The sequence below is a fragment of the Myxine glutinosa genome, chromosome 8 (assembly GCF_964187855.1).
Source record: "Myxine glutinosa chromosome 8, kmMyxGlut1.1, whole genome shotgun sequence".
Classification (NCBI taxonomy): Eukaryota; Metazoa; Chordata; class Myxini; order Myxiniformes; family Myxinidae; genus Myxine; species Myxine glutinosa.
Window position 1 is genome coordinate 152,841,365 of NC_136268.1, and position 27,718 is coordinate 152,869,082.

General features: G+C 36.8%; 1 protein-coding gene across 22 annotated transcripts in view; it reads left to right on the plus strand.

Annotated features, from left to right (window-relative positions):
* Positions 1-26,743, plus strand: part of CAPRIN1 (cell cycle associated protein 1) — a 273,536-nt gene extending 246,793 nt beyond the window's left edge. For 10 of the 22 annotated variants that reach the window (XM_068103406.2, XM_078783857.1, XM_068103405.2 and 7 more), the window contains 8 exons: positions 349-395; positions 722-832; positions 1,297-1,422; positions 1,843-2,026; positions 24,404-24,607; positions 24,792-24,895; positions 25,021-25,090; positions 26,262-26,743. In XM_068103406.2, coding sequence (XP_067959507.2) covers positions 349-395; positions 722-832; positions 1,297-1,422; positions 1,843-2,026; positions 24,404-24,607; positions 24,792-24,895; positions 25,021-25,090; positions 26,262-26,356 — 941 coding nt within the window. In that variant the 3' untranslated portion in view covers positions 26,357-26,743. Of the gene's footprint in view, positions 1-348; positions 396-721; positions 833-1,296; positions 1,423-1,842; positions 2,027-24,403; positions 24,608-24,791; positions 24,896-25,020; positions 25,582-26,261 lie in introns of those variants that run through there. The other 12 variants (XM_068103410.2, XM_078783864.1, XM_078783862.1 and 9 more) reach the window with 2 other exon arrangements.
* The last annotated feature ends 975 nt before the right edge of the window (positions 26,744-27,718 follow it).

Sequence of the window (27,718 nt, forward strand, 5' to 3'; positions counted from 1 at the left end):
TGTTTAAACCTGGTATAATCATATATATATATATGCCACCATATATATATATATATATATATATATATATATATATATATATATATATATATATATATATATATATACACAAAGATGAACTGATTGGATTTTGGCATCAAGATTATGTCATGTCAGGTACAAATGTGATACTTTAGAACAACTGATGGGATTTAAATCAAACTTGGTACAAGTATGTATCCTGATGATGTGGGCGGAGGCATATCGGTCGACGTGACGCCAAAGTCTTTCTGGTTTTATTTTGTTTCACTTGCTTGCATTTTAATTTTAAAAATTTTGTTGTAACACCAGATCTTCATTCTCCAACAGAGACTCGTGGGAGGCAACCTGACATTCCCCAGCAACCAGCAAACCAGGTGAGTTTTGAACTGTGGCTTTCTGAAGAAAACAGAGGCAACGAACAGAATGGTGGTTAAAGTTTTTGGGTTAATTCAATTGCCTTTGCTTTTCTGAATAAGAAATTCGGTGGACATTCAAAAAATTTGTTTTTTGGTAATTATTTATTTATGTGTAACTTCATAGCATTTTGTCAATGCTATACAAAAAAAGGCTTCACCTAATGCTTTCCTTTTCTTGGACTCATCAGCTTGCCTTGTGCATTTTAAGGAACATTAACGATGAGAATGCATTTTATTCTACTACTGATATTTTGGTCTTGCTCTTTATTTATGTCTTGTGTCAGCCGTCACTCGATCCTACAACAGCAAACGACGTCTACGTAGCACCGCAACCACACTACCAATCAGCACCCAGCCCGAAGGATGTGTCACAGGCACCTCACAACATTGTACAGGTGAACACTTCTGCATGTTTTTATTTATTTTCCATTTTTGACAATTTCTATTTTGGGGGATATGAGGGGACTTCATTCACACATCTCTGATATAAACTTGAGCAAATGGCAAAAACTGAGAATTGCTCTGTTCATTGTCAAAAATTTCACCTCTTAATTAAAAAAAATAAAGCATTACATTTGTGGAGGCAGCCATGATTTCATTTGGTGGCCGCATGATTGGCTGTGCAAAGCATGTGATATTTCGCACCCAATCAGCAACCCACAATGGCAAGATATGGCCGCCTTCACAAATTTTAGTTTTTAGAAATGCAGTCATTGGAATTTGATTTTAAAATGAGTGTAGATAGCTTGGCTTTGGAAGTCTGCTCTTCTGCTATATTTGGTTGTGCAACAGAGGGGGTGTAGTTGTGTGTTGGACATTGCACATCCATCACATGTTGACTCCTTGTGTGCTGGTATAGGCACCAATCACGCTAGCCAGTGACCCAGTCGCCACCCAGTCTCACGTGTTCTCGCCATCGGCGGTGAAGCCCCTTGGTACCGGTGGAATAAACGTCAACGCTGCACCTTTCCAGTCCATGCAGACGGTGAGATTCATTCAAGATATGAAAACGAGGTGCTTTGATTTGTGGGTTATTTAACCACACGCTCACTGCCAAGAAGCACAACATGTTGCGCTTATCCCAAGGAATGGAGTTTGTCACAGTATAAATTGTAAGTACCATGTTGTAGCGAATACGTTTGTTTAAAAAAAATAAATGTAAACTGTAAAGGCCAAACAGTAGTAAAGATGTTGGGAACATGTACCATGCTGACATGACACAAAGTTGTGGCAAGCCATTTTAAAATATTGAAACACACACAAGGGAAAGGCTCTCACATCGTGGTGATACGTCGGCGCTGTGTTCTTATTTGGATGAATTACATTGGTCGAAGAATGATTTTTGTGTTTCTTTTGTATCGTTCAATCCTGAAAACTTGTGTGTGTGCGTGTGTGTGCGGTTCAGCCGATACACAGTCTACACACTCAGCAGGTGTTTACCACCGCGTCACTATCTCACACAAACGACACAGATGCCATCAAGCAGCCCATGCAGTTTGCTCCACAGCAATACCAACCGAGCTACAGCCCTCAACCATCAACTGCCCTTACCCCACAGCCTTCACTGGAGCAAGACTCTTTTCAGACAGGTGCCCTGCTCTGCACTTTTCTTCCTCCTCATTTGTGCAATTCCTGATTTGGAATTTTTTTTCTACATGTACATGCAAGCATCTTGCCATTGGATTGTGTATACAAGGTTGCCCTCTGTCGATAGTCCTTTATCGTTGATATCGGTGGCCATAATAAAATGCTTTGCCTGGAGGGAATCGGATCAAAAGTCTTTGGCTTTTGTAACAAAGGCCCTATTTGGTGCGTAATTGGCACTGAACTTCAACTGCACTAGTCTCTTAGGTGTTCCTTATTGGTGATAATTGTACGTAGTCCATGCATAGTTGCCAAGTGTATGGATTTTGGCAGGAGTCTCCCACTTTTTGTTTGTTTTTGAACGGTCCAATAATAAAGGAAAATACCGCTTTCACAAAATGTCGCATCAAAGTGTTTGATCGATTTTCGTATTGCGTAACGAGGTTTGTCGGCCTTCTAGCGGTTTTTCTCAATGCTGCATGAAAAATATCCATGGTCTCAGCATTTGATTGGCCAGGCAGCTCCTGTTCAAGGTACGCGCCATCAATTGACAAATGCCGTCGCATTTACGAGCATTATTGACCCGCCAAATGTAGGACGTTTCTCATTGCTTGACTGACACGATGTAACGTAGGGCAAATGAGAACAGCACTCGGTAGAGCACATACTTCCGCCAGGCAGAAAAGATTATGTTTTGTATCCCACTGATAGGCCGGATCTGAATCTGGACCTTAACCAAAATGTAATCTGCTTGTTCTCGTCACCTAACTCATCCACCTAGTTTTGTCATAACTCCTCGTCCACAACTTTTTGCAATATCGAGCTATGTATCGTTCTTGACCCCATCGCTCAATGGTGAAGAATCGCTTGAAAATTAAAAATAAATTCTCCTATCTAGATTCGGATCCGGATCTTCACCAAAATTGAAACAATTCTTCTTTGTTACGCACTCAACCTGTCCACCAATATTTGTCCAAATACGTTCACGACGTTTTGAGATATCCTGCTCACAGACAGGGGTGAAAACATAACCCCCGTCCACTTTCTGTGGCAGAGGTAAACAACTAACCAATGAGAACCGCACCTGCACTGTGTTAGCCGTATGCACAGTATATGCACAAATCTTAGTGGGAGGTCCCAAGCATCCCAGTGACATGAGGTAATTGCAGTAGATTTAACTAAGGTCTGTATTGGAGTGTAGGGCAAGGTCCTACACTCAGAGTTTATCTTTAAATTGAAGTTTATATTTTATTCATTACAACATGTATTTCCGTTAGTTGTTAAATCCAATGTTAGGTCCAAAACATTTCATGAGTTACATGTTAATAAACAATCAACTTGAAATAATCATGAAAACATGATTTGCCCCTGTTGGACTTGGACAAAATGGGGGCTTATGGATTGGGTCTCGTCCGACTGACCTTTCGTCCATGCGTGCGTGCATGTATCCACAACCATATCTCGATGTATGAACCGACTTTGTTCATACTTCGCACAAGGACAATACATGATGGTACACACATGCACGTCATTTTGTTTCGCGATGCGATCAAAGATGGCCGACAGGTGGCCATTTTAGTTGTCAAAAAAACAACCCGGTGCTGAACACGTCTTCAACCTTTTCTTGGACATTTACCGATGTTGTTCAAACTTGGCACACAGATAATGAATGATAGCTTACGTATGTACGTTATTTATTTTTGAGATCAGATCCAAGATGGCCGACTGGCGACCATTTTGTTACTTAAACATGTCCCCCCAACCAATTTCTCGGACATGCCTCGACCAATTTTGTTCAAACTTGGCACAAAGACAAACATGAGAGTATGCAGATGCATATGTGGAAGGTTTTGTTTTGTAATCCGACCAAAGATGGCCGACTGACGGCCTTTAACTCCGTACAGTAAAATTGCTAAAACCACGGGGGCTATGACATTTTATGTCTTTTTCTTCTTATTCTGCTTTAATTTTGCATAAAAGATTGTCTTTTAATGTAAAATTTAAGGTTAAAGTTACAAAATTTCCCTACTGTGGGAACGGGAACACCCACCTCACTGACTCCCCCCCCCCCCCCTCCTTTGGTCGCATCGCTCCCCTCACACCATGGATCATTTCTATCCTACCGCTTTTCTTCTCTGAATCTTGGCAACTATATCATTGGGACGGAGCGTTATACGACAACACTGAAATCACATAGGTGTTGGTGCAAATGTTACGTGTTTCACATAGGTGCCGACAAAGTCGCCGGAGGCATTATGTTTTCGGGTTGTCCGTCTGTCCGTACAGACAAAACCTTGTTTTTCTCAGCAACCATATGGCCGATTGAGATGAAAAGTTCATTGTCGGAGTGACACCCATGCAGAATGTTTTTATGATAATTGTGACCTCATAGGTCATGTGGTATAGCAGCCATCTTGGATTAACGGCAAATAATTAAAAATTATTTCTCGGAAACCGCTGAATGGAAAAATTTGAAACTTGCCACATTGTCAAGTACTCCCAATGGCGAACAAAAGCATGATAATGATGACATCATCGGTGAAGTGGTATACCAGACAAAAATGTTTTCATCGAATTCCTTTTCCTAAAAGTCAGAAATTGCATGCACATGATCTATGACCGAATTGTATTGAAATATTAAATTTATGACTTCATAGGTCACATGGTTTGGCAGCCATATTGGATTGAAGGAAAATATGAAATTATATCGGAAACCGCTCACCCTTTTGATGTGAAATTTTACCAATATCATCTATCAGCACTGCTGCATATAGTTTCAAAATGATGGTCATAGGTCACGTGGTTAGGCAGCCATCTTGGATAGAAAAATGAACTTTATCCGATCAACACGAAACTTCACAAACGTGATCCCCTACCCATACCTATCCAGAGTGATGGCATCTACCCGTTGTAGGACTATGCGGAGGCATATTGGCGACAGTCGCATTGTTCTAGTTTTATTTTTATTTTTTGGGGTATACAAGATCGAGGCTCGTGTAAGTGCCTACATTAATCATTAAAAAACAAACGGTCACATAAAACATATAATAAAGGGAGCCGGAGGCGAGATGGGGAGAGAGAGGGAAGCACACAAGCACAATAATGGTAGAAAACGGGGACATTGCGAGATCTGTGGGAGGAAGTGGGTTTGAGGGGGAGGGGGCAGGGGAAAATGGGGGTAGGGGGTGGGAGAGGTTTAAAACTAATGGACACTGCAAGGACTTCCAGGAAAGAAGTCGGTATTTCAAAAAGGTGGATCTGGGGTTAATTAACGGAGGTAGAAAAGATCAAGGTGTTGGAATGGGGTAAGATAAGACATGGTGGTGAACAGCTGTTTTTAAAGACCTGGAGGGAGGAATGAGACTGAAGAGAGTGTGGGAGTTTGTTCCAGAGGCGGGAGAAAAGAGGAATAAAAGGGTGAAGGTGAGCAGAGAGTCTTGATTTTGGCTGTTTCATCAGAAGAGGGTTGCTGGCAGATCCTGTGCGACCTGAAGGAATATTTGGGGGACAGAGCTGGGGGAGCTAGGCCAGAGAGGAGTCGGCAGAGGACAGAAAGACCACCAACCTGCCTGCGGTGAGCGAGTGAAAGGCCCTCAGAATCAGCTTCATCACTGGAGATACCAATGATTCTGAAAGCTTTGGTTTCTACAGCGTGAGGCAGGAGCACCAGCCCAGAGGGGAGAGCAGTATTCCATTGAACTGCGGAAGAAAACCTTGTATGTGGTGAGGAGCTCAGGTGTGCCAAGGAAGGACTTCACATGATTGAGGATGCCCAATCGGTGACTGGCTTTGGAGGCCAGTTTGGAAATGTGGTTTTCCCAGGAAAGATCATGGCAGATCGTGAGACCCAAAAGCTTGAGTGACAGATGGGAGGATTATCCAGTCGGTCTTTTCGGAGAGTCATGGTGAGAGTGTGAGATTCGTCAGGATTGAAAGACATGTTCCATTTGTTTGACCAGTTTGTGATTTTGTCCAGGTCTACGGAGAGTGAGGAGGCTGCAGACTGCCGATCTGAAGGATGAAGTATGGAGCGGCAGAGTGGAGTCATCAGCAAAGAGATGGAGAGGATTTTCCAGAGAGTCAGTGAGATCATTGATGAAGACCAGAAAAAGCACAGGGCCCAGAACACTACCTTGGGGAACTCCAGCCTGAACAGGAAGGGGAGATGAGAGAATTCCATTCAGGTCCACACATTGACTGCGACCAGCGAGGAAGTCTGCAAGCCATGCGTGGAGGTTTCCATGGATACCAGAGGAGGAGAGTTTGGTGAGCAGAGCGGGGTGCCAGGTCGTATTGAAGGCACGAGATGTGTCAAGGGAGACGGCTCTGATTTCCTGTCTGGCATTGAGGACCTCTATCCATTGTGGGGACAGCATAAGCAGCATGTCCAGAGTAGAGTGACCTGGTCTGAAATCAAATTGATGATCCGAGATCAAGCCATTGGATTAGAGGAAGGATTTGATATCCGAAGCAATGATGGATTCCATGACTTTGCCGATAATTGGGAGCAGGCTGATTGGTCTGTAGTTGCAAGGATCTGTTTTTTCACCTTTTTTGTGTAAAGCGTTAATGTTGACTGATTTCCAAGCTGATGGCAGATGACCTTGAACAAAAGAGAGGGTGAGATAGAGCTGGAGAGCAGGAGTTTAGGACCCGTGGGCTGATGCCGTCAGGTCCAGTTGCAGAATCAGAGTCGAGGGTTGACAGAAACTTTTCCACCTTGTCAGGAGGAAAGGACACAGAGTCCAGGAGCAGCTGTGTACGACTGGGTAAGGTGGGTACAAAGAGAGACGGGTTTGGGACACAAGATTTTGAGGCAGAGTTTAGGCATTCAACTTTTTCACGTGTGGTGTCAGCTGTATGGCCATTTGAGGTAAGGGATGGGATGGAGGGGAACAAACACCAGAAACAGATTTGACCAGATGCCATCAGGGTTTGGAGGAGGGAGACAGGTTTGAGAGTTCAGTCTTGAGATTAGAGAGACGGCGGTTCCTTGCTCTCCTGAGGGTAGACACACACTTGCTCCGAGATTTGTGAGAGGAACTGAGATTACCTACAGTTGGATTTGCCTTCCATGAGGCAGAGGCAAGTTGTTTCAGGGCAACTGCCTCACCACAAGATTCAGTGTATCATGGAGTAGATTAAAGACCATAGAGTAGTAGGCTAAAGGTAGATTTCATTTTGAAGCACCTTTAAAATATTGTTTCGAATCCCGTGTCTGTCGACGTACTAAGGGGGGAAGGGAGGGTTAAGATCCCGTTTCCCCACAGACACCGGGTCCACGGGCCGTCGACCGTGACGAAGCTCGCGCGTGGCGGGTTGCGAAGCAACTCCAATCGCCAATCCCCCAACCACGGGTCGAAGTGTTATCGACCGTGATCCGAATCCCTTCGTGACCGGGAAGACGGGTATTGAACCCCTCGCAATCCCACACCTTGTTCAATCAAGCGCACCGAGCGAATCGTGCGGTGTGGGTCGCGGTTTTACACTGCGTGATCCACGGACCTAATCGACCAGCCGAATTCGGTTCGAATGATGCTGGGTCAATGGGGGAAAAGACGCACACGGGCACGTCGGGAGGAAATACAATGTACACGTCTTTATTTACAACAAGCGTTACGCCTCGGTCCCCCGTCGGGGAAGTGATGTGAGTTGACAAAGTGGAAGACGCAGGAAACATGCTATGCTATGATAGGATATTTCGCTCACAAGGTTCAGACGTACATGGTGGCGTTCATCTTGGATTTTGACGTGGCAACCCAATTTTCAATAGCGTTCTTCCTTATGCCAAGGTACACCCACACACCAGATTAGAAGTTGGGATTTCGCTTGTTTTTCAAGATATTCCGCGCACAAGGTTCAGACATACATGGCGGCAGCCATCTTGGATTTTGATGTGACGACCCAATTTTCAATAGCGTTCTTCCTTATGCGTAGATACACCCACACACCAGATTAGAAGTTAGCAGTTCGTTTATTTTTCAAGATATTTCGCTCACAAGGTTCAGACATATATATGGTGGTGGCCATCTTGGATTTTGACGTGGCGACCCACTTTTCAATAGCGTTCTTCCTTATGCCTAGGTACACCCACACACCCGATTAGAAGTTGGTTCTTCGCTTATTTTTCAAGATATTTCGCTCAAGGTTCAGACATATATATGGTGGTGGCCATCTTGGATTTTGACGAGGCGAGCCAATTTTCAATAGCGTTCTTCCTTTTGCATAGATACACCCACACACCAGATTAGAAGTTGGTACTTCGCTTATTTTTCAAGATATTCTGCTCACAAGGTTCAGACATACATGGCGGCGGCCATCTTGGATTTTGACGTGGCGACCCAATTTTCAATAGGTTTCTTCCTTGTGCCTAGATACACCCACACCAGATTAGAAGTTGGTACTTCACTTATTTTTCAAGATATTTCGCTCACAAGGTTCAGACATATATATGGTGGCGGCCATCTTGGATTTTGACGTGGCGACCCAATTTTCAATAGCGTTCTTCCTTATGCCTAGATACACCCACACACCAGATTAGAAGTTGGTACTTCGCTTATTTTTCAAGATATTCCGCTCACAAGGTTCAGACATACATGGCGGCGGTCATCTTGGATTTTGACGTGGTGACCCAATTTTCAATGGGGTTCTTCCTTATGCCGAGATACACCCACACACCAGATTAAAAGTTGGTACTTCGCTTATTTTTCAAGATAATCCGCTCACAAGGTTCAGACATACATGGCATCAGACATACATGGTGGCTGCCATCTTGGATTTTGACGTGGGTTTCACCCACACACCAAATTCGAAGGCGGTCCTTCGCTTACGCATGCACGCATGGACAGACACACGGACGAAGGGGAAAACCATCGTCCCCTTACGCTCCACAGTGTGACGGGGGACAAAAAGCACAGAAAAAGGACGAGAAGCAGACTTAACATAAATCCTTACCTAACTATTCCCAACACGGGCACCTGGCACACTCGCACACAGGGTGAATCACACACTGGTTAGACTCTTACCGGAAGGACATGCGGACGCTGATTTGGGCAGTTCCTGTGCGTGGCGTATGGATCGCTATGGAGGATCAGCACAGAAGATGACCAGCCCGGAGAATGATCAGCACGGAGGAAGAACCAGCTCAGAGGAAGGTCAGCACGGAAAAACCACCAGCCCGGGCTATGATCGGTATGGACTTTTATCGGGGGGAATGCCCTTCTGGAAGGTTCCATGGCCTACCATTGGCATGCGGTAATTCAGCCCCGCCTCCTTCTGGGAGGTTCCACGGCCTACCATTGGGGTGCTGTCATTCATTCAGCCCTGCCTCCCTCTAGGAGGTTCCACGGCCTACCATTGGTTGATGTTAGTCACGTGTGGCCGTTCATTCAGCCCCGCCTCCCTCTGGAAGGTTCCATGCGGACCGTTCTCGCCCACCCATGAACCAACATCTTTCCACAACACGAGGGGTTGGAATCCTGCCTAACAACGTATATATGCTTTAATTACTACACAATGGGAAGGGAGCTAATCTTTACTACTCTGGAGGCATATCCCCAAAAGTGGCCTAGAAAAGGTGGTAGGGGTACACTCATGTTACAAGCTGGCAACAATGTTTTTCTGAAAGCCCAGACCTCTAGGAACCCAAAAAGTCTTGTTGCCAGCTTGGGAAATGGTTTGGACCAGATTTGTGGCCATTTTTCAAAATGGCCTCCTACATTTTTGGTGTTTTCTAATATTTGAGCTCTAGAACTTATATCTGGCTGTCTTAAAGGTCTCTAGGGTTATGACCTTATAACATATAGTCATACAACAATCCTCACCCAAATTGGGGTGCATGGCATATCTATAAGTGGTTTTATTGAAGCAAAAAGGCAAAAATATGCCTGAAAAACGCCTTCATTTTGATTTTTCCAAATCACTAAATTGCATACTGTGAAGTTGTTCTTTGGTCAATTTCTTTCAAAATAGTTTTAAAATTTGCCCAGATCCCTCCTCTTCATTAGCAAATCTTCAGGAATATACCCAAGTTCTCAGAAAATATGTTTTATGCATGATCAGCTACCCCTACCCCCTAAATCACAAAACGTGCCAATTTTCAATATTTCCAGATTCCAACCAATATCATTGTTGTATGACTTTTTCTCATCATGATAGGTCCAAATTAACTTACTCTATGTGATTAGGTGTTAATAAAAATTGAATTTCACACTTTAGTGAAAATCCAAGATGGCTGCCAAATGGCCATAGAATATTTGGTGGCGCGAGACCATAAGACTGCAATTTCATTCAGAGGCACTTCTAAAATGTTCCATTTATACTAAATATATGAGGCACTACTATTCTATAGGTCACATGTATGTGAAAGAGTCTTGATGAGTTGAAGATGTATTATTTTAGAGGGGGACTTTATGTAAAATTTATGTTTTATAACATTTGAATTTCAGGAAAGTAGTGTGGATTTGGAAGTGCCTTGTTTGCGGAGTATATTAGTTCCAACATAGCTGACAAACAAGGCACTTACATAAATGAAGACATAGAAGATTGTAAAATATAAGCTATATTATTTAATGTAAAACAAAAATAAACATACATAACTTGTATACATAATGCAAACATTATTATGTTACACTGATCCAAACAATACAAACGTCAATGCAATGCTTGCACCTTTAAACTAAACAAATATTTGGCACTGAATTAACAAAGTCATACCCAACAAGCTAATCTGGCTATTCATACATAAGTGACAGAATGTGGGATACAGTCATATCATAGACTAGTAATACATTGGTGGAACAGAGCTGAAGCAAGACTAGTTACATTACGTCAAATACAGCCAGCATAGTAACAATATGACATTATGGAATATACTCAAGTTTCCATGCATGTCGTCTAATCACTATCAGAGTCATTGAGGGGGTTCCTGCATAAGTCTGCACATTTGCATGCCAATGTGCACCGCAATCCATTTTTCCTACAGTTGCACCTGCCAGTTAGACATGGACGGGCCTTTGAGGTACATGCACACGTCGCAATTTTGACACATTCTGCTGTGAGCCCTTCCTTGGTCATGAGACGGGGCATCAGCTGGTTGTCCTCAAGGTACCAGCCGGATGTTGTTGGATTGGGGATTCCTGGATTTGGCACATTGGCATTTCGCCACACAAGGGCTTGATGATGTGCCCTTAAAATGTGCTGGTGCAATGCATCCTCTGTTGGTGGCATGTTCTCTGGCTTTTTACCAACTTTTCTGAATTGGGAACATCTCAGCGCCTGGATTTCCTTTGCGTCTCCTTTCGGGTTGTAAAGACGGCAGACAAACTCCTCAGCCTTTGCACAAATCTCTTCACTTGGAACATGTGCAACCCCTAGCTGGGAGAGTAGGTGAGGAACTTCACAAAATATTTTCCATGCTGCCTTCTTTGATATGCCTGCGAGTTGACTGGTGCTGTCACATCCTGTAATGGCATGGAAAGCTAGAAGACTGTCCCTGACATCATCAGTGCAATCAATTTTGTGGCCAGCAATGTAGCGCCTGTATTTAGAGGTCCCTGATTTCATCCATACCTCTTCTGGCATTTGGGGCTGGAAGGCCATCAAAAGCAATAATACATCGGTATCACTACTGGTGATGACGATCCTCTCATATCCTCTAGCCTTTGCTTCCAGAGCATGAAGAATCATACGCGTGTCTGCCTCCTCTTGTGATGAACAGAGATGCTCCATGTTCCTGCCTGTGGAAGAGGCAGCCATGCCATTGTTTCCACCACTAACCACCAATTCCTGTGTGGCTTCATGTTCATGTTCAAGTAGTTCTTCCTTGAGAAGCTTTGTAAGAGCCACTTTGTTGTCATTGACATCCATGAAAGATTTCCATTGCTGTGGTAGCTTGAGATCTCTGTTGCTTATTTCACATCTAATGCCACGACCCTTTCCAACCCGCCTCTTTCTTGTTGCATCTTTGATTGAGTGCTTTTCATAGCAGTCAAAGACCACATCCACACGGTTACAGGGCTCCTTGAAGTTGTTTGACACTGCAGCTACGACCCTCTTGGCATAGTCTCCAAATGTCTTTGTGTCCTTTGGCTTTCCCAATGCCTGAACTAAGGCCATTCCATCAACAATTGTGCATGTTGGTGTGTTAGATGCTGGGGCATTTGCCTGAGACACACCATCTTTCTCTAGAAGAGGTAGCAACTGTGACTTGTTTGTTTGTCTGAGGGTCCCATCAGTATTGGCTAGAGCTAAAGGTACATGGCAAAGTTCTTGTGTGAGAAGTGAATCTATGTCAATATCTCTGCCTGCCTCCATGACAACAATCAGTCGTTGAAACAGATCGCGATCTGCTTTGACAATAGCAGTACCCTTTTTCTTCTTGTCCTTGGACACCTCAACAGCAAACATGGATGCAAATGTCTTCAACTTTTGTTTTGGGATGCTTGTGTGTAGGCTGGTCTTTTTCTCAATGAAACGCTCAGTCACAAAGGTACGGGCCACTTGATGTCCAACCTTCTCCGCACATAGCAGGTCCTTTTTAATTGCGGCATTTGCAATATCCCCAGTAGTGAGACATACAAGTTTCTCAGACTCTTTGTTGAAGACCTCAAATCTCTGAAACATCGACATCAGGCTTTGAACATCAGATTCAGATGAGATGTACTCATGGTCATGGTATTTCTGTCTCGTAATCACACAGTCTTTAAAGCGTTCGAGACCAACATCTGTGGGCTTGGTTGTCTTTTCATTTTTTCTGTTGCCTTGGCAAATGAGGCATGTGCTCCAGTCGATGTCCAGTGCAACTGATTCTCTCTTCCGTCTCCCGCCTATCACAGCTACAGGTTCCATCTTCATTCATATCTGGAAAGAGACAAAGACTATGTCTACCACAACACTGAAAGCTATTTACAGCACATGCAACAAGCAATATGTTATAGTACATTGTTAACACAACAATTATGTTAAAATGATGATTCGGGCAGGACCTGAGGAAGGATACAAAGGAAAGCATCATTATTGCAATATATTATGTCTCAAAAATGTGTTGGTATCAAATGGTAGACTGCATTACCTTAACTTAACGTCATAATGTGAAATATTATATTTTATTGGCCATTTGGCAGCCATCTTGGATTTTCACTAAAGTGTGAAATTCAATTTTTATTAACACCTAATCACATAGAGTAAGTTAATTTGGACCTATCATGATGAGAAAAAGTCATACAACAATGATATTGGTTGGAATCTGGAAATATTGAAAATTGGCACGTTTTGTGATTTAGGGGGTAGGGGTAGCTGATCATGCATAAAACATATTTTCTGAGAACTTGGGTATATTCCTGAAGATTTGCTAATGAAGAGGAGGGATCTGGGCAAATTTTAAAACTATTTTGAAAGAAATTGACCAAAGAACAACTTCACAGTATGCAATTTAGTGATTTGGAAAAATCAAAATGAAGGCGTTTTTCAGGCATATTTTTGCCTTTTTGCTTCAATAAAACCACTTATAGATATGCCATGCACCCCAATTTGGGTGAGGATTGTTGTATGACTATATGTTATAAGGTCATAACCCTAGAGACCTTTAAGACAGCCAGATATAAGTTCTAGAGCTCAAATATTAGAAAACACCAAAAATGTAGGCGGCCATTTTGAAAAATAGCCACAAATCTGGTCCAAACCATTTCCCAAGCTGGCAACAAGACTTTTTGGGTTCCTAGAGGTCTGGGCTTTCAGAAAAACATTGTTGCCAGCTTGTAACATGAGTGTACCCCTACTGTCACATTTCCTGGAAGTGCCTCCAGACTATACCTTTAATAAGAAATAACTGAGTAATGCAGTCCATATGTTGTCGAGTAATTAACTAGAGGGGGTTTCTTTTATTGCTCAACCGTAAGAATATAGACGGTGCCAATATACTTGTCTATGAATGAGTTGAAGGTGCAACCCTTTAATATATCTAATGTATGTCAGGGGTCACGCTTAATTTTTTTTTTTTTGTGGTGTGCCAGGCCACCTAAACAGATTATTATTATTTTTTTTGTTTTTTTGTGGCCCACCTGCATTTTTGGTAACCCGACCATTCATAAAAAAAATGAATTCATAGAAATCAGTATCCACGTTTAAATTACTATTTCTCATGACCCGTACATATCAAATTTCATCACTTTTCATACCAGCAACCTCGTAACTTGTAATCACAGAACACTGCCATCGGCTATTCAATCATCTACCTACTAACTTAAAGCAAAATAGTATGAGGACAATTTTAATGTTTGCTGAAGAAGAATTTCCTCACATATTAATCCATTTATTGTTTCCCCAAAGCGATCCTTCGCTTTACACAACTTTCAGCCACTGACGTGATAATTGTAGTCATGAAATGATAGGAAATCCGAAATTCACATCTTTGAGATGGTGCCTCAGCACCACGTGATCATTGGAGCAGCACCATGTGATCAAATGGGTCATTCTCATCTCTCCTAAAATTAGACAGCAATCAGAAGTCATGCACTGTACACTGATTTCTGGCACTATATCGCTCTGCATTTGGGCATTGGGTAATCTCGTGCCTGTGCCGCATACATGCTTTATATAATTCTATCATGCGGCTAACGATGCGTGCATATTGTAAGGTCGCGGCCTTGCTTCTGTACCCAAAGGCGGCGTTAGGGGCATGCAAACAAAGCTTGGTCTAGCACATGTTTAGGGGTGTGTTCCATTACCAAGCAGCTTGTAGAGCGCTTGCTAAGTGGCTTAAGCACTCGAGCAAGCACTCCAACGACACGGTTGATGAAGAACGACGGGCTTGCCAAGCGATAGCGAGCTGATTGGTAATGGGACACCTGGATCAGCTTTTTGCGTGAGTTTGTGTTTGCAGCTGACGGCGTCGGGTGAGATTAGGGGGGTTACCCTTATTGTCCCCCGTCGCACAGCGGAGTGAAAGGGGGACTATGGTTTTCCCCTCCGTCCGTGTGTGCGTCCGTTCCTGCGGGCGTGTGTGCGTGCGTAAGCGAAGGACCGAATTCTAATTTGGTGTGTGGGTGCAACTAGGCATATGGAAGAACCCTATTGAAAATTAGGTCACCATGTCAAAATCCAAGATGGCTGTCACCATATCTAAACCTTGTGAGCGCGATATCTTGAAAGTAAATGTCTGAACCTTGTGAGCGGAATATCTTGGAAAAATGAATCAACTACTAACTTCTAATCTGGTGTGTGGGTGTATCGAGGCATAAGGAAGAACGCTATTGAAAATTGGGTCGCCACGTCAAAATCCAAGATGGCCACCGCCATGTATGTCTGGACCTTGTGAGCGGAATATCTTGAAAAATAAGCGAAGTACCAACTTCTAATCTGGTGTGTCGGTGTATCTCGGCATAAGGAAGAACGCTATTGAAAATTTGGGTCGCCACGTCAAAATACAAGATGGCCGCCACCATATATATGTCTGAACCTTGAACGGAATGTCTTGAAAAATAAACCAACTACTTCTAATCTGGTGCGCGACTGTATCTAGGCATAAGAAGAACGCTATTGAAAATTGGGTCGCCACGTCAAAATCCAAGATGGCCGCCACCATATATGTCTGAACGTTGTGAGCGGAATATCTTGAAAAATAAGCGAAGTACCAACTTCTAATCTGGTGTGTGGGTGTATCTACGCATAAGGAAGAACGCTATTGAAAATTTGGGTCGCCACGTCAAAATACAAGATGGCCGCCACCACATATGTGTCTGAACCTTGAGCGGAATGTCTTGAAAAATAAACCAACTACTCACTTCTAATCTGGTGCGCGACTGTATCTAGGCATAAGAACGCTATTGAAAATTGGGTCGCCACGTTAAAATCCAAGATGGCCGCCACCATATATGTCTGAACCTTGTGAGCGCAATATCTTGGAAAAATACACGAACTACTAGCTTTTAATCTGGTGTGTGGGTGTGTCTCCAACCCACTCGCAAATATTATCGACTCCATGTTTTCTGCGTCTCCCACTTTGTAAACTCACATCACTTGACCGAGGGGGGACCGAGGCGTAACGCTTGTTCTAATCACATAAAATAATTTGAAATCTATCTCCAGGAGCGCTCATAGGGGATCACGTTATTCTTTTCATTACTGCCAATTATTGTTAATATTATTTTAATATAGACATTAACAGAGACAAACTGAGGACATTTCAATAAAACAGAATTAAAAAGAACCACAAAGCTTTTATTTGGGCGTCTTCAAAGAAGAAGAACACAATCTCGTCTCCCAGTCACAGATGTTGATGAAGAGGATTCTGCAATGGCCGTGGTGTCCCCACCCCAGACTCTACAACCTCCAATTGGACTGCTGAACACTGAAAAGACTCGTCCTACCTTGGGCATTGGAAGGTGATGATCTCAGCAGAGAGCGTCCAATCGGAATTGGTCTTGTTGATAAGTGGCTGAGATAGGTTCTTCTTCAATGTCTCAACCACCTTGGGCGAATATCGCATGAGGAGAATGCAAAAAAAAAAGCTTTTTATTTTTAATTCTGTTTTATGGAAATGTCCTTAATATGTCTCTGTTGGTCTATATTAAGGTTTTGTAGCACTAATCATCTTTTTACTATTATTATTATTTATATTATTATTTTGGAAATACGGTACTGTAATAATAATATTATTATTACGCTATTATCATTATTCTTATTACTTTTGCCATTTGAGGTGGTCTTAGAAGAATTCCACAAAGGCGTGGAATGACACTCGAGTTGCTACATATTACACACCTTCCCGAGGTGGAAAATAGCAGTAAAACATGGGAATTCCTCCAGATTATTTGCAGTCAAGTCGAAAGCAACGTATGCTAAGTGAGTGTGAAAATAAGATGGAGGGAGTCCTCTTAGTCGTGATACAATTGAAGGTTCTAAAGCATCACTCATAATACCCTCTCCCACCGGAAGTGGCACTACACGGTACACGCTTACGGAGATAATTTGTGTCGGTCCACCTTCGGAACTCCAAGTGAGGAGAGTATTTGAAGTCGCTACAACCTTTGCCATATGACCCTTAGTCCCTTTGGCAAGTTTTGTTGGTTGAGATTGCATAATGATAAGTAACGAGTGAATATGTCGATGAAAAAGATATTTCGAACAATTTGACACAAGTGGCCACACGGGCCACCCAGGAGCAGGTTTTGGTGGCCCGACAGAGTTTTCGGTGGCATTTGGCACCTGGGCCACATTTTATTTAGATCCCTGTATGTATGCAGTATATATATTTGAAGATCATTCAAATGGTGATAATCGCAGGAGGAAGGTTACAAATGGAATTGCAGACCTCTGTACTGTCCATTACATTTATTTATTATTTTACTGTACGTTATGTCATTATTTATTATTTTACTGTACGTTATATCATTATTTATTATTTTACTGTACGGTATATCATTATTTATTATTTTACTGTATGTTATATCATTATTTATTATTTTACTGTACGTTATATCATTATTTATTATTTTACTGTATGTTATATCATTATTTATTATTTTACTGTATGTTATATCATTATTTATTATTTTACTGTACGTTATATCATTATTTATTATTTTACTGTACGTTATATCATTATTTATTATTTTACTGTACGTTATATCATTATTTATTATTTTACTGTACTTTATATCATTATTTATTATTTTACTGCATGTTATATCATTATTTATTATTTTACTGTACGCTATATCATTATTTATTATTTTACTGTACGTTATATCATTATTTATTATTTTACTGTACGTTATATCATTATTTATTATTTTACTGTACGTTATATCATTATTTATTATTTTACTGTACGTTATATCATTATTTATTATTTTACTGTATGTTATATCATTATTTATTATTTTACTGTACGTTATATCATTATTTATTATTTTACTGTATGTTATATCATTATTTATTATTTTACTGTACGTTATATCATTATTTATTATTTTACTGTACGTTATATCATTATTTATTATTTTACTGTATGTTATATCATTATTTATTATTTTACTGTACGTTATATCATTATTTATTATTTTACTGTATGTTATATCATTATTTATTATTTTACTGTACGTTATATCATTATTTATTATTTTACTGTATGTTATATCATTATTTATTATTTTACTGTACGTTATATCATTATTTATTATTTTACTGTACGTTATATCATTATTTATTATTTTACTGTATGTTATATCATTATTTATTATTTTACTGTACGTTATATCATTATTTATTATTTTACTGTACGTTATATCATTATTTATTATTTTACTGTATGTTATATCATTATTTATTATTTTACTGTATGTTATATCATTATTTATTATTTTACTGTACGTTATATCATTATTTATTATTTTACTGTACGTTATATCATTATTTATTATTTTACTGTATGTTATATCATTATTTATTATTTTACTGTACGTTATATCATTATTTATCATTTTACTGTACGTTATATCATTATTTATTATTTTACTGTACGTTATATCATTATTTATTATTTTACTGTACGTTATATCATTATTTATTATTTTACTGTACGTTATATCATTATTTATTATTTTACTGTACGTTATATCATTATTTATTATTTTACTGTATGTTATATCATTATTTATTATTTTACTGTACGTTATATCATTATTTATTATTTTACTGTATGTTATATCATTATTTATTATTTTACTGTACGTTATATCATTATTTATTATTTTACTGTACGTTATATCATTATTTATCATTTTACTGTACGTTATATCATTATTTATTATTTTACTGTATGTTATATCATTATTTATTATTTTACTGTATGTTATATCATTATTTATTATTTTACTGTACGTTATATCATTATTTATTATTTTACTGTACGTTATATCATTATTTATTATTTTACTGTATGTTATATCATTATTTATTATTTTACTGTACGTTATATCATTATTTATTATTTTACTGTACGTTATATCATTATTTATCATTTTACTGTACGTTATATCATTATTTATTATTTTACTGTACGTTATATCATTATTTATTATTTTACTGTACGTAATATCATTATTTATTATTTTACTGTACGTTATATCATTATTTATTATTTTACTGTACGTAATATCATTATTTATTATTTTACTGTATGTTGTATCATTATTTATTATTTTACTGTATGTTATATCATTATTTATTATTTTACTGTATGTTATATCATTATTTATTATTTTACTGTACGTTATATCATTATTTATTATTTTACTGTACGGTATATCATTATTTATTATTTTACTGTATGTTATATCATTATTTATTATTTTACTGTACGTTATATCATTATTTATTATTTTACTGTATGTTATATCATTATTTATTATTTTACTGTATGTTATATCATTATTTATTATTTTACTGTACGTTATATCATTATTTATTATTTTACTGTACGTTATATCATTATTTATTATTTTACTGTACTTTATATCATTATTTATTATTTTACTGCATGTTATATCATTATTTATTATTTTACTGTACGTTATATCATTATTTATTATTTTACTGTACGTTATATCATTATTTATTATTTTACTGTACGTTATATCATTATTTATTATTTTACTGTACGTTATATCATTATTTATTATTTTACTGTACGTTATATCATTATTTATTATTTTACTGTATGTTATATCATTATTTATTATTTTACTGTACGTTATATCATTATTTATTATTTTACTGTATGTTATATCATTATTTATTATTTTACTGTACGTTATATCATTATTTATTATTTTACTGTACGTTATATCATTATTTATTATTTTACTGTATGTTATATCATTATTTATTATTTTACTGTACGTTATATCATTATTTATTATTTTACTGTATGTTATATCATTATTTATTATTTTACTGTACGTTATATCATTATTTATTATTTTACTGTATGTTATATCATTATTTATTATTTTACTGTACGTTATATCATTATTTATTATTTTACTGTACGTTATATCATTATTTATTATTTTACTGTATGTTATATCATTATTTATTATTTTACTGTACGTTATATCATTATTTATTATTTTACTATATGTTATATCATTATTTATTATTTTACTGTACGTTATATCATTATTTATTATTTTACTGTATGTTATATCATTATTTATTATTTTACTGTACGTTATATCATTATTTATTATTTTACTGTACGTTATATCATTATTTATTATTTTACTGTATGTTATATCATTATTTATTATTTTACTGTACGTTATATCATTATTTATTATTTTACTGTACGTTATATCATTATTTATTATTTTACTGTATGTTATATCATTATTTATTATTTTACTGTATGTTATATCATTATTTATTATTTTACTGTACGTTATATCATTATTTATTATTTTACTGTACGTTATATCATTATTTATTATTTTACTGTATGTTATATCATTATTTATTATTTTACTGTACGTTATATCATTATTTATCATTTTACTGTACGTTATATCATTATTTATTATTTTACTGTACGTTATATCATTATTTATTATTTTACTGTACGTTATATCATTATTTATTATTTTACTGTACGTTATATCATTATTTATTATTTTACTGTACGTAATATCATTATTTATTATTTTACTGTACGTTATATCATTATTTATTATTTTACTGTATGTTATATCATTATTTATTATTTTACTGTACGTTATATCATTATTTATTATTTTACTGTATGTTATATCATTATTTATTATTTTACTGTATGTTATATCATTATTTATTATTTTACTGTATGTTATATCATTATTTATTATTTTACTGTATGTTATATCATTATTTATTATTTTACTGTACGTTATATCATTATTTATTATTTTACTGTACGTTATATCATTATTTATTATTTTACTGTATGTTATATCATTATTTATTATTTTACTGTATGTTATATCATTATTTATTATTTTACTGTACGTTATATCATTATTTATTATTTTACTGTACGTTATATCATTATTTATTATTTTACTGTACGTTATATCATTATTTATTATTTTACTGTACGTTATATCATTATTTATTATTTTACTGTATGTTATATCATTATTTATTATTTTACTGTACGTTATATCATTATTTATTATTTTACTGTATGTTATATCATTATTTATTATTTTACTGTATGTTATATCATTATTTATTATTTTACTGTATGTTATATCATTATTTATTATTTTACTGTATGTTATATCATTATTTATTATTTTACTGTACGTTATATCATTATTTATTATTTTACTGTACGTTATATCATTATTTATTATTTTACTGTATGTTATATCATTATTTATTATTTTACTGTATGTTATATCATTATTTATTATTTTACTGTATGTTATATCATTATTTATTATTTTACTGTACGTTATATCATTATTTATTATTTTACTGTACGTTATATCATTATTTATTATTTTACTGTACTTTATATCATTATTTATTATTTTACTGCATGTTATATCATTATTTATTATTTTACTGTACGTTATATCATTATTTATTATTTTACTGTACGTTATATCATTATTTATTATTTTACTGTACGTTATATCATTATTTATTATTTTACTGTACGTTATATCATTATTTATTATTTTACTGTACGTTATATCATTATTTATTATTTTACTGTATGTTATATCATTATTTATTATTTTACTGTACGTTATATCATTATTTATTATTTTACTGTATGTTATATCATTATTTATTATTTTACTGTACGTTATATCATTATTTATTATTTTACTGTACGTTATATCATTATTTATTATTTTACTGTATGTTATATCATTATTTATTATTTTACTGTACGTTATATCATTATTTATTATTTTACTGTATGTTATATCATTATTTATTATTTTACTGTACGTTATATCATTATTTATTATTTTACTGTATGTTATATCATTATTTATTATTTTACTGTACGTTATATCATTATTTATTATTTTACTGTACGTTATATCATTATTTATTATTTTACTGTATGTTATATCATTATTTATTATTTTACTGTACGTTATATCATTATTTATTATTTTACTGTACGTTATATCATTATTTATTATTTTACTGTATGTTATATCATTATTTATTATTTTACTGTATGTTATATCATTATTTATTATTTTACTGTACGTTATATCATTATTTATTATTTTACTGTACGTTATATCATTATTTATTATTTTACTGTATGTTATATCATTATTTATTATTTTACTGTACGTTATATCATTATTTATCATTTTACTGTACGTTATATCATTATTTATTATTTTACTGTACGTTATATCATTATTTATTATTTTACTGTACGTTATATCATTATTTATTATTTTACTGTACGTTATATCATTATTTATTATTTTACTGTACGTAATATCATTATTTATTATTTTACTGTACGTTATATCATTATTTATTATTTTACTGTATGTTATATCATTATTTATTATTTTACTGTACGTTATATCATTATTTATTATTTTACTGTACGTTATATCATTATTTATTATTTTACTGTATGTTATATCATTATTTATTATTTTACTGTACGTTATATCATTATTTATTATTTTACTGTACGTTATATCATTATTTATCATTTTACTGTACGTTATATCATTATTTATTATTTTACTGTACGTTATATCATTATTTATTATTTTACTGTACGTAATATCATTATTTATTATTTTACTGTACGTTATATCATTATTTATTATTTTACTGTATGTAATATCATTATTTATTATTTTACTGTATGTTATATCATTATTTATTATTTTACTGTATGTTATATCATTATTTATTATTTTACTGTATGTTATATCATTATTTATTATTTTACTGTACGTTATATCATTATTTATTATTTTACTGTACGTTATATCATTATTTATTATTTTACTGTATGTTATATCATTATTTATTATTTTACTGTACGTTATATCATTATTTATCATTTTACTGTACGTTATATCATTATTTATTATTTTACTGTACGTTATATCATTATTTATTTTTTTACTGTACGTTATATCATTATTTATTATTTTACTGTATGTTATATCATTATTTATTATTGTACTGTACGTTATCTTGCGTGAATGATACCTTTATTTAGGATCTCTTGAAAACCGGTGAATTGCTGAACCTTTCCGCGAAACTAATAGTTTTGATCTGAGATCTTTTTGCCAGAAACCTGTAGATCTACCTTTGAGGCAGAAACGTGTCGATCTACCTTTGAGGCAGAAACGTGTAGATCTACCTTTGAGGCAGAAACGTGTAGATCTGCCTTTGAGGCAGAAACCTGTACATCTACCTTTGAGGCAGAAACTTGTAAATTGTTCGGCGTTGCAAATAAGTTGTTACTGAAGTGTTAAGGGAGCATTACACTGAACACAGTAAAAACAACACAAAATCACAGTAATGCACTTTTTGATAAAATGTCTTGATTGAAAATATGCAAAACTATATATGTACATGTTGCTTGATATATGAACATTACATTGGTATACATTACATAGCATTATATTATGCATGGTTACCATGGTAACCAGATGCATACAAATGATGAATTACCACTTTTCAGCTTATATCTTCTCTATGACAAGTCCATTTACGTTCAAACTTGGTACATATATACAATACTAGGAAACAAACATTTTAATTGATGCATTTGTATAATTGGCATTTCGTGTTGCCATGGCAACCATTAATCGTCCAATGAGAATTGACATCCTTTAAATTAAAAACCCAAGGTCATAATACAATACAACTCTATTAATATCTTTGTTGGGTCATTATCAATATCTGTGCCAAATTTGAAGTGAAAAGAATTAAGAATTCCAAAGTTATAGGGGAAAATGTAAACTAATATTATGTAAACACACATTTGCTGTAAGTGGCCATTGAAATCAGGATTCCGTTTCCTATACATTGAAATTACAATTGCGTACAATGTTTTTCCATTATTTCATGAATCTGGAGTTCACTTTGCAAGTTTTTTCAAATTTGCAAGTTTGCAACTTTGCAAATAATGCCCCCTTAAAGAAATCGTTTTGCACTGCACATTTGCCTCTCTATGACAGAAGCTGGAAGATTGTATGACCAAGTTATTCATTCAGCTGTTACTATAACTTATAAAGATTATTGATATATTATTATTATTGTTATTATTATTATCCTTCTCATTTATTAAAAATGTTTTTCCTTTGCTTTCTTTCTTTCTTTCTTCCTACCAGTTGGGAACAATGCAGTGTACCAGGCTCAACCCGATGGCCTAGGAGTCTCCAATCAACCCATGCCAGGATTGGGTTTCAGTCGGGCACAGATTTACTATAACAGCCGTGCGCCGTCCCGGGGGGTGAATCGCGGCATGCGCGGTGCCACCAATGGTTACCGACAGACCAATGGTTTCAGGGGTGGAAGGGGAGGGACTTTCAATGGTGAGCTTGAATTTGTCACATGTTGATCCATTGGATGAGACATTATTGAGCATGTAGCATGGGTTTAGGTGAAAGTCTTTTCCAGTCCTGTACAATTCGCTGCACGTTGCTGAGCATTATCAAAACAACAAAGCTGCGTTTGCGTGGATATATTTTACAGTTGTATTTGTTAACGATGCCGTAGGTGCTTTCGATGGATACCATGGCGGATACCCGAGTGCATCGAGTACCGGCTATGGGCAAGGCACGTTTGGCGCCAGAGAATATGGCATGAATTACCACCAGAGAGTAAGTGTTCCCTGGTCATCGGGCGTCGTAACAGAGCCTCGTCGTACATAGACATCCCATCAGCATTCGATTGGCAAAGCTCCTGACTGATCGGCTTCTGCACATTTTGCTCTCTTATTTTTCAGGACGGTAATTTCCAGCAAAGCTTTAAGCGAGGCAATGGGCCTGCTAGTCTGCGCGCTCCTCCTCGCGGAGGTAACTGACTTGTTTACCGTCAATCTCAGATGAAGCGCCAACATACAGAGACGACATAATAAACCACACCATATATGGCTCTGAGTAAAACCACCGTCGCATGTTTATTTATTTTAATTTTATTTTTAAACACTTTAATTTTTCCCAATCCTGAGCTATCCACGCAGATAATCTTCCATGTTATTTTAAGGCTGTTGTTTTTACGATTTAAAAAAAACAAACCTTTTGCATGTTCTTTTGCTTCGTGCTTGCTTAGTTGGTCGTGCATGGTTTTGTATGCCTATGTGTCATTTGCACTCGAGGACGCCGGCCTGAAACGCTGTTGGTATTGCGGGATATGCGGCTGCTCTGCTGATTCTAGCCAAGGGGAATGGATCTCTGGTGACTATCATTTTTATTCACGGTTTACTTCATTCAGTGTTATCCTCGAGTTTTGTCTCTCTTTGTGCTGATGTTTGGAAGTGTTCCAATAAAGGATTTGATTTCTAGTGTAGCATGTCATTGTCCTGTTTTGCCGACCATACGCATCGCTTGCCTGTTGCTTGCGACTAACACTTGCTTCCTTTTTGCTTTCTCCCGCCCCCGGATCCCAGTTTGTTCGGTACCCTCGCGTTTGATGCCAAGTTACTATCTCCAGGCCATAGTAAATGCAGCCCTGGAGGTCGTGCACACGGTGGTTTTAATTACCTGGTAGCTGCTCCGACAGGAACGCATTGTTGGATTTTGCGAGGTTGGGCTTTTCGCCTTGGCTCGACCTCCTCCAACTCTACACCTGTTTCTTTCTTTTGTCACATGGTGCTTTACCTGTTGTGACAAAACGGATCTGTAGGAGGGAAATGTACAAGTAAAATTGGTCCAAACGCATATCGATGGAGTGGTACCTTCATGACGATGTGCTTTTCAATCGTTCTCGAATCTAGACACTCATTCATCATCAAAAAGCCTGATGTGGTGTCCTATTTTATCAATTATTTAACATGTTTTTTTTTTTTTGCACATTGTTGATCTATCTGTTCAGTTTCTTACAGTACTGTGCATTATTTGATGCTGAAAATGGTCTCCCCAGGCCAATATTTTGTTGTCGCACTGCTCCTCAACACCAGCGTTTACTGTTTCTGGGGCGCTGCGGTGGTTTGGCTTTTAAGACTGGTGTGTCTTTCCTTCTCTGCAGGCCACGGTGGGTCACCCCCTATTAAAAACCGTTTGAACGGTGGGCTGCCTCCACCGCAGGGCCCAATGATCTTGCCTGTCCACAATGCCAAGTGAAGGTCCTCAAGTGTTTCTTTCCCTAAGCATATGACCTACTCCATTTTTCCAATGTAACTATCTTCAATCTTGGCTTTACAGTGAACTTTGGGTGGGTGACATGAAAGTTCCACACAAAAGACTCCATGCCCAACAAAATGCACATGTGTGGCTGGCACACGAGCCCATTCCCCCTCACACCACTCCTTTCACTCAATTTTGCAATGAACCTTCTCCTCGATCTGCACTGATTGCATGCGATGCGATGCGATGTTATCCACTGCAGCACAGTCAAAATACATCAGCAATTAAACTTCCGTTTTCCTTTTCTTTCTTTTGTAAAAGTCGAATTTAGTAACCAACTGTTGTGCTTTTACCTCCTCTGCCAATACAGTTTGCTGAAACCTGGTTGACTTTGTTTCATCCCCTCCCCCCACCCCCCCTTTTTTTCTCTCCCTCTCTATAAACGTTGTCCAAATATGGGTGCATTGTTGTTCCATCGGGTTTTTAATTGTGCACTTTGAGAATTATTCTATATATAATGGAGCCAAGTGTGTATGTATGTCTGCTCTATACCCACTGGTTGGACAGCCGACCTAATGCCACCCATAATTAATTGTAACCTGGAAAAAAAAAGAATTAATGTCCACAATTTTGGTGAGCCACCTCTTCAGAAGTGTGTCATATTCACAATTAGTGTAGCAGAATAGCAAACCTGTTGTGCATTTTGTGATACAAGCACCAAATTTGGCACAAATGTACATTAATATGTTGCGAACATTTTCAGATATTGGGCCACTTGAAATTCCGTAATTTTTTTTTTCAAATTTTTTCAAATTTCGTAATTTCAAATTTTTCGGGTGACACCGTCACAATTTCGGTCTTCGAGGCCGGCCGATATAGTGGGGCGGCTTAGCCCAAATATTCAAAAGAATTGTGCATTTTGTGATACAAGCACCAAATTTGGCACAAATGTACATTAATATGTTGCGAACATTGTGTGGTCAGCAATGAAGATGAGAGTCTGAATTACATGTATGCAAAAGACCTTGTGAACCAGTGAAGCAAATACACAGGTAAGCATGAATTAAATCTAGGGCATGATATAATTTCCATGATGTTTACCTCTACACTCAATGGTGGAAGGAGGTAATGTTTTGATCCCAGCTTGTCTGTATGTCTGTTTGTCTGTTAGTCCACAAAATTCCAGACAAAGCTTGTAGTAGTGGTAGTTGTAGTGGTAGTGGTGATAACAGAAATTGTTATATAGAACTGAACTTATATTATTATTATATGCAGAAAATAACTTCATTTCTATATGCCCTGCAGTGGACAGGTTAATTGGTTTATGCACTGAAGGGGTCACCCTGGTGTGCACTGCTG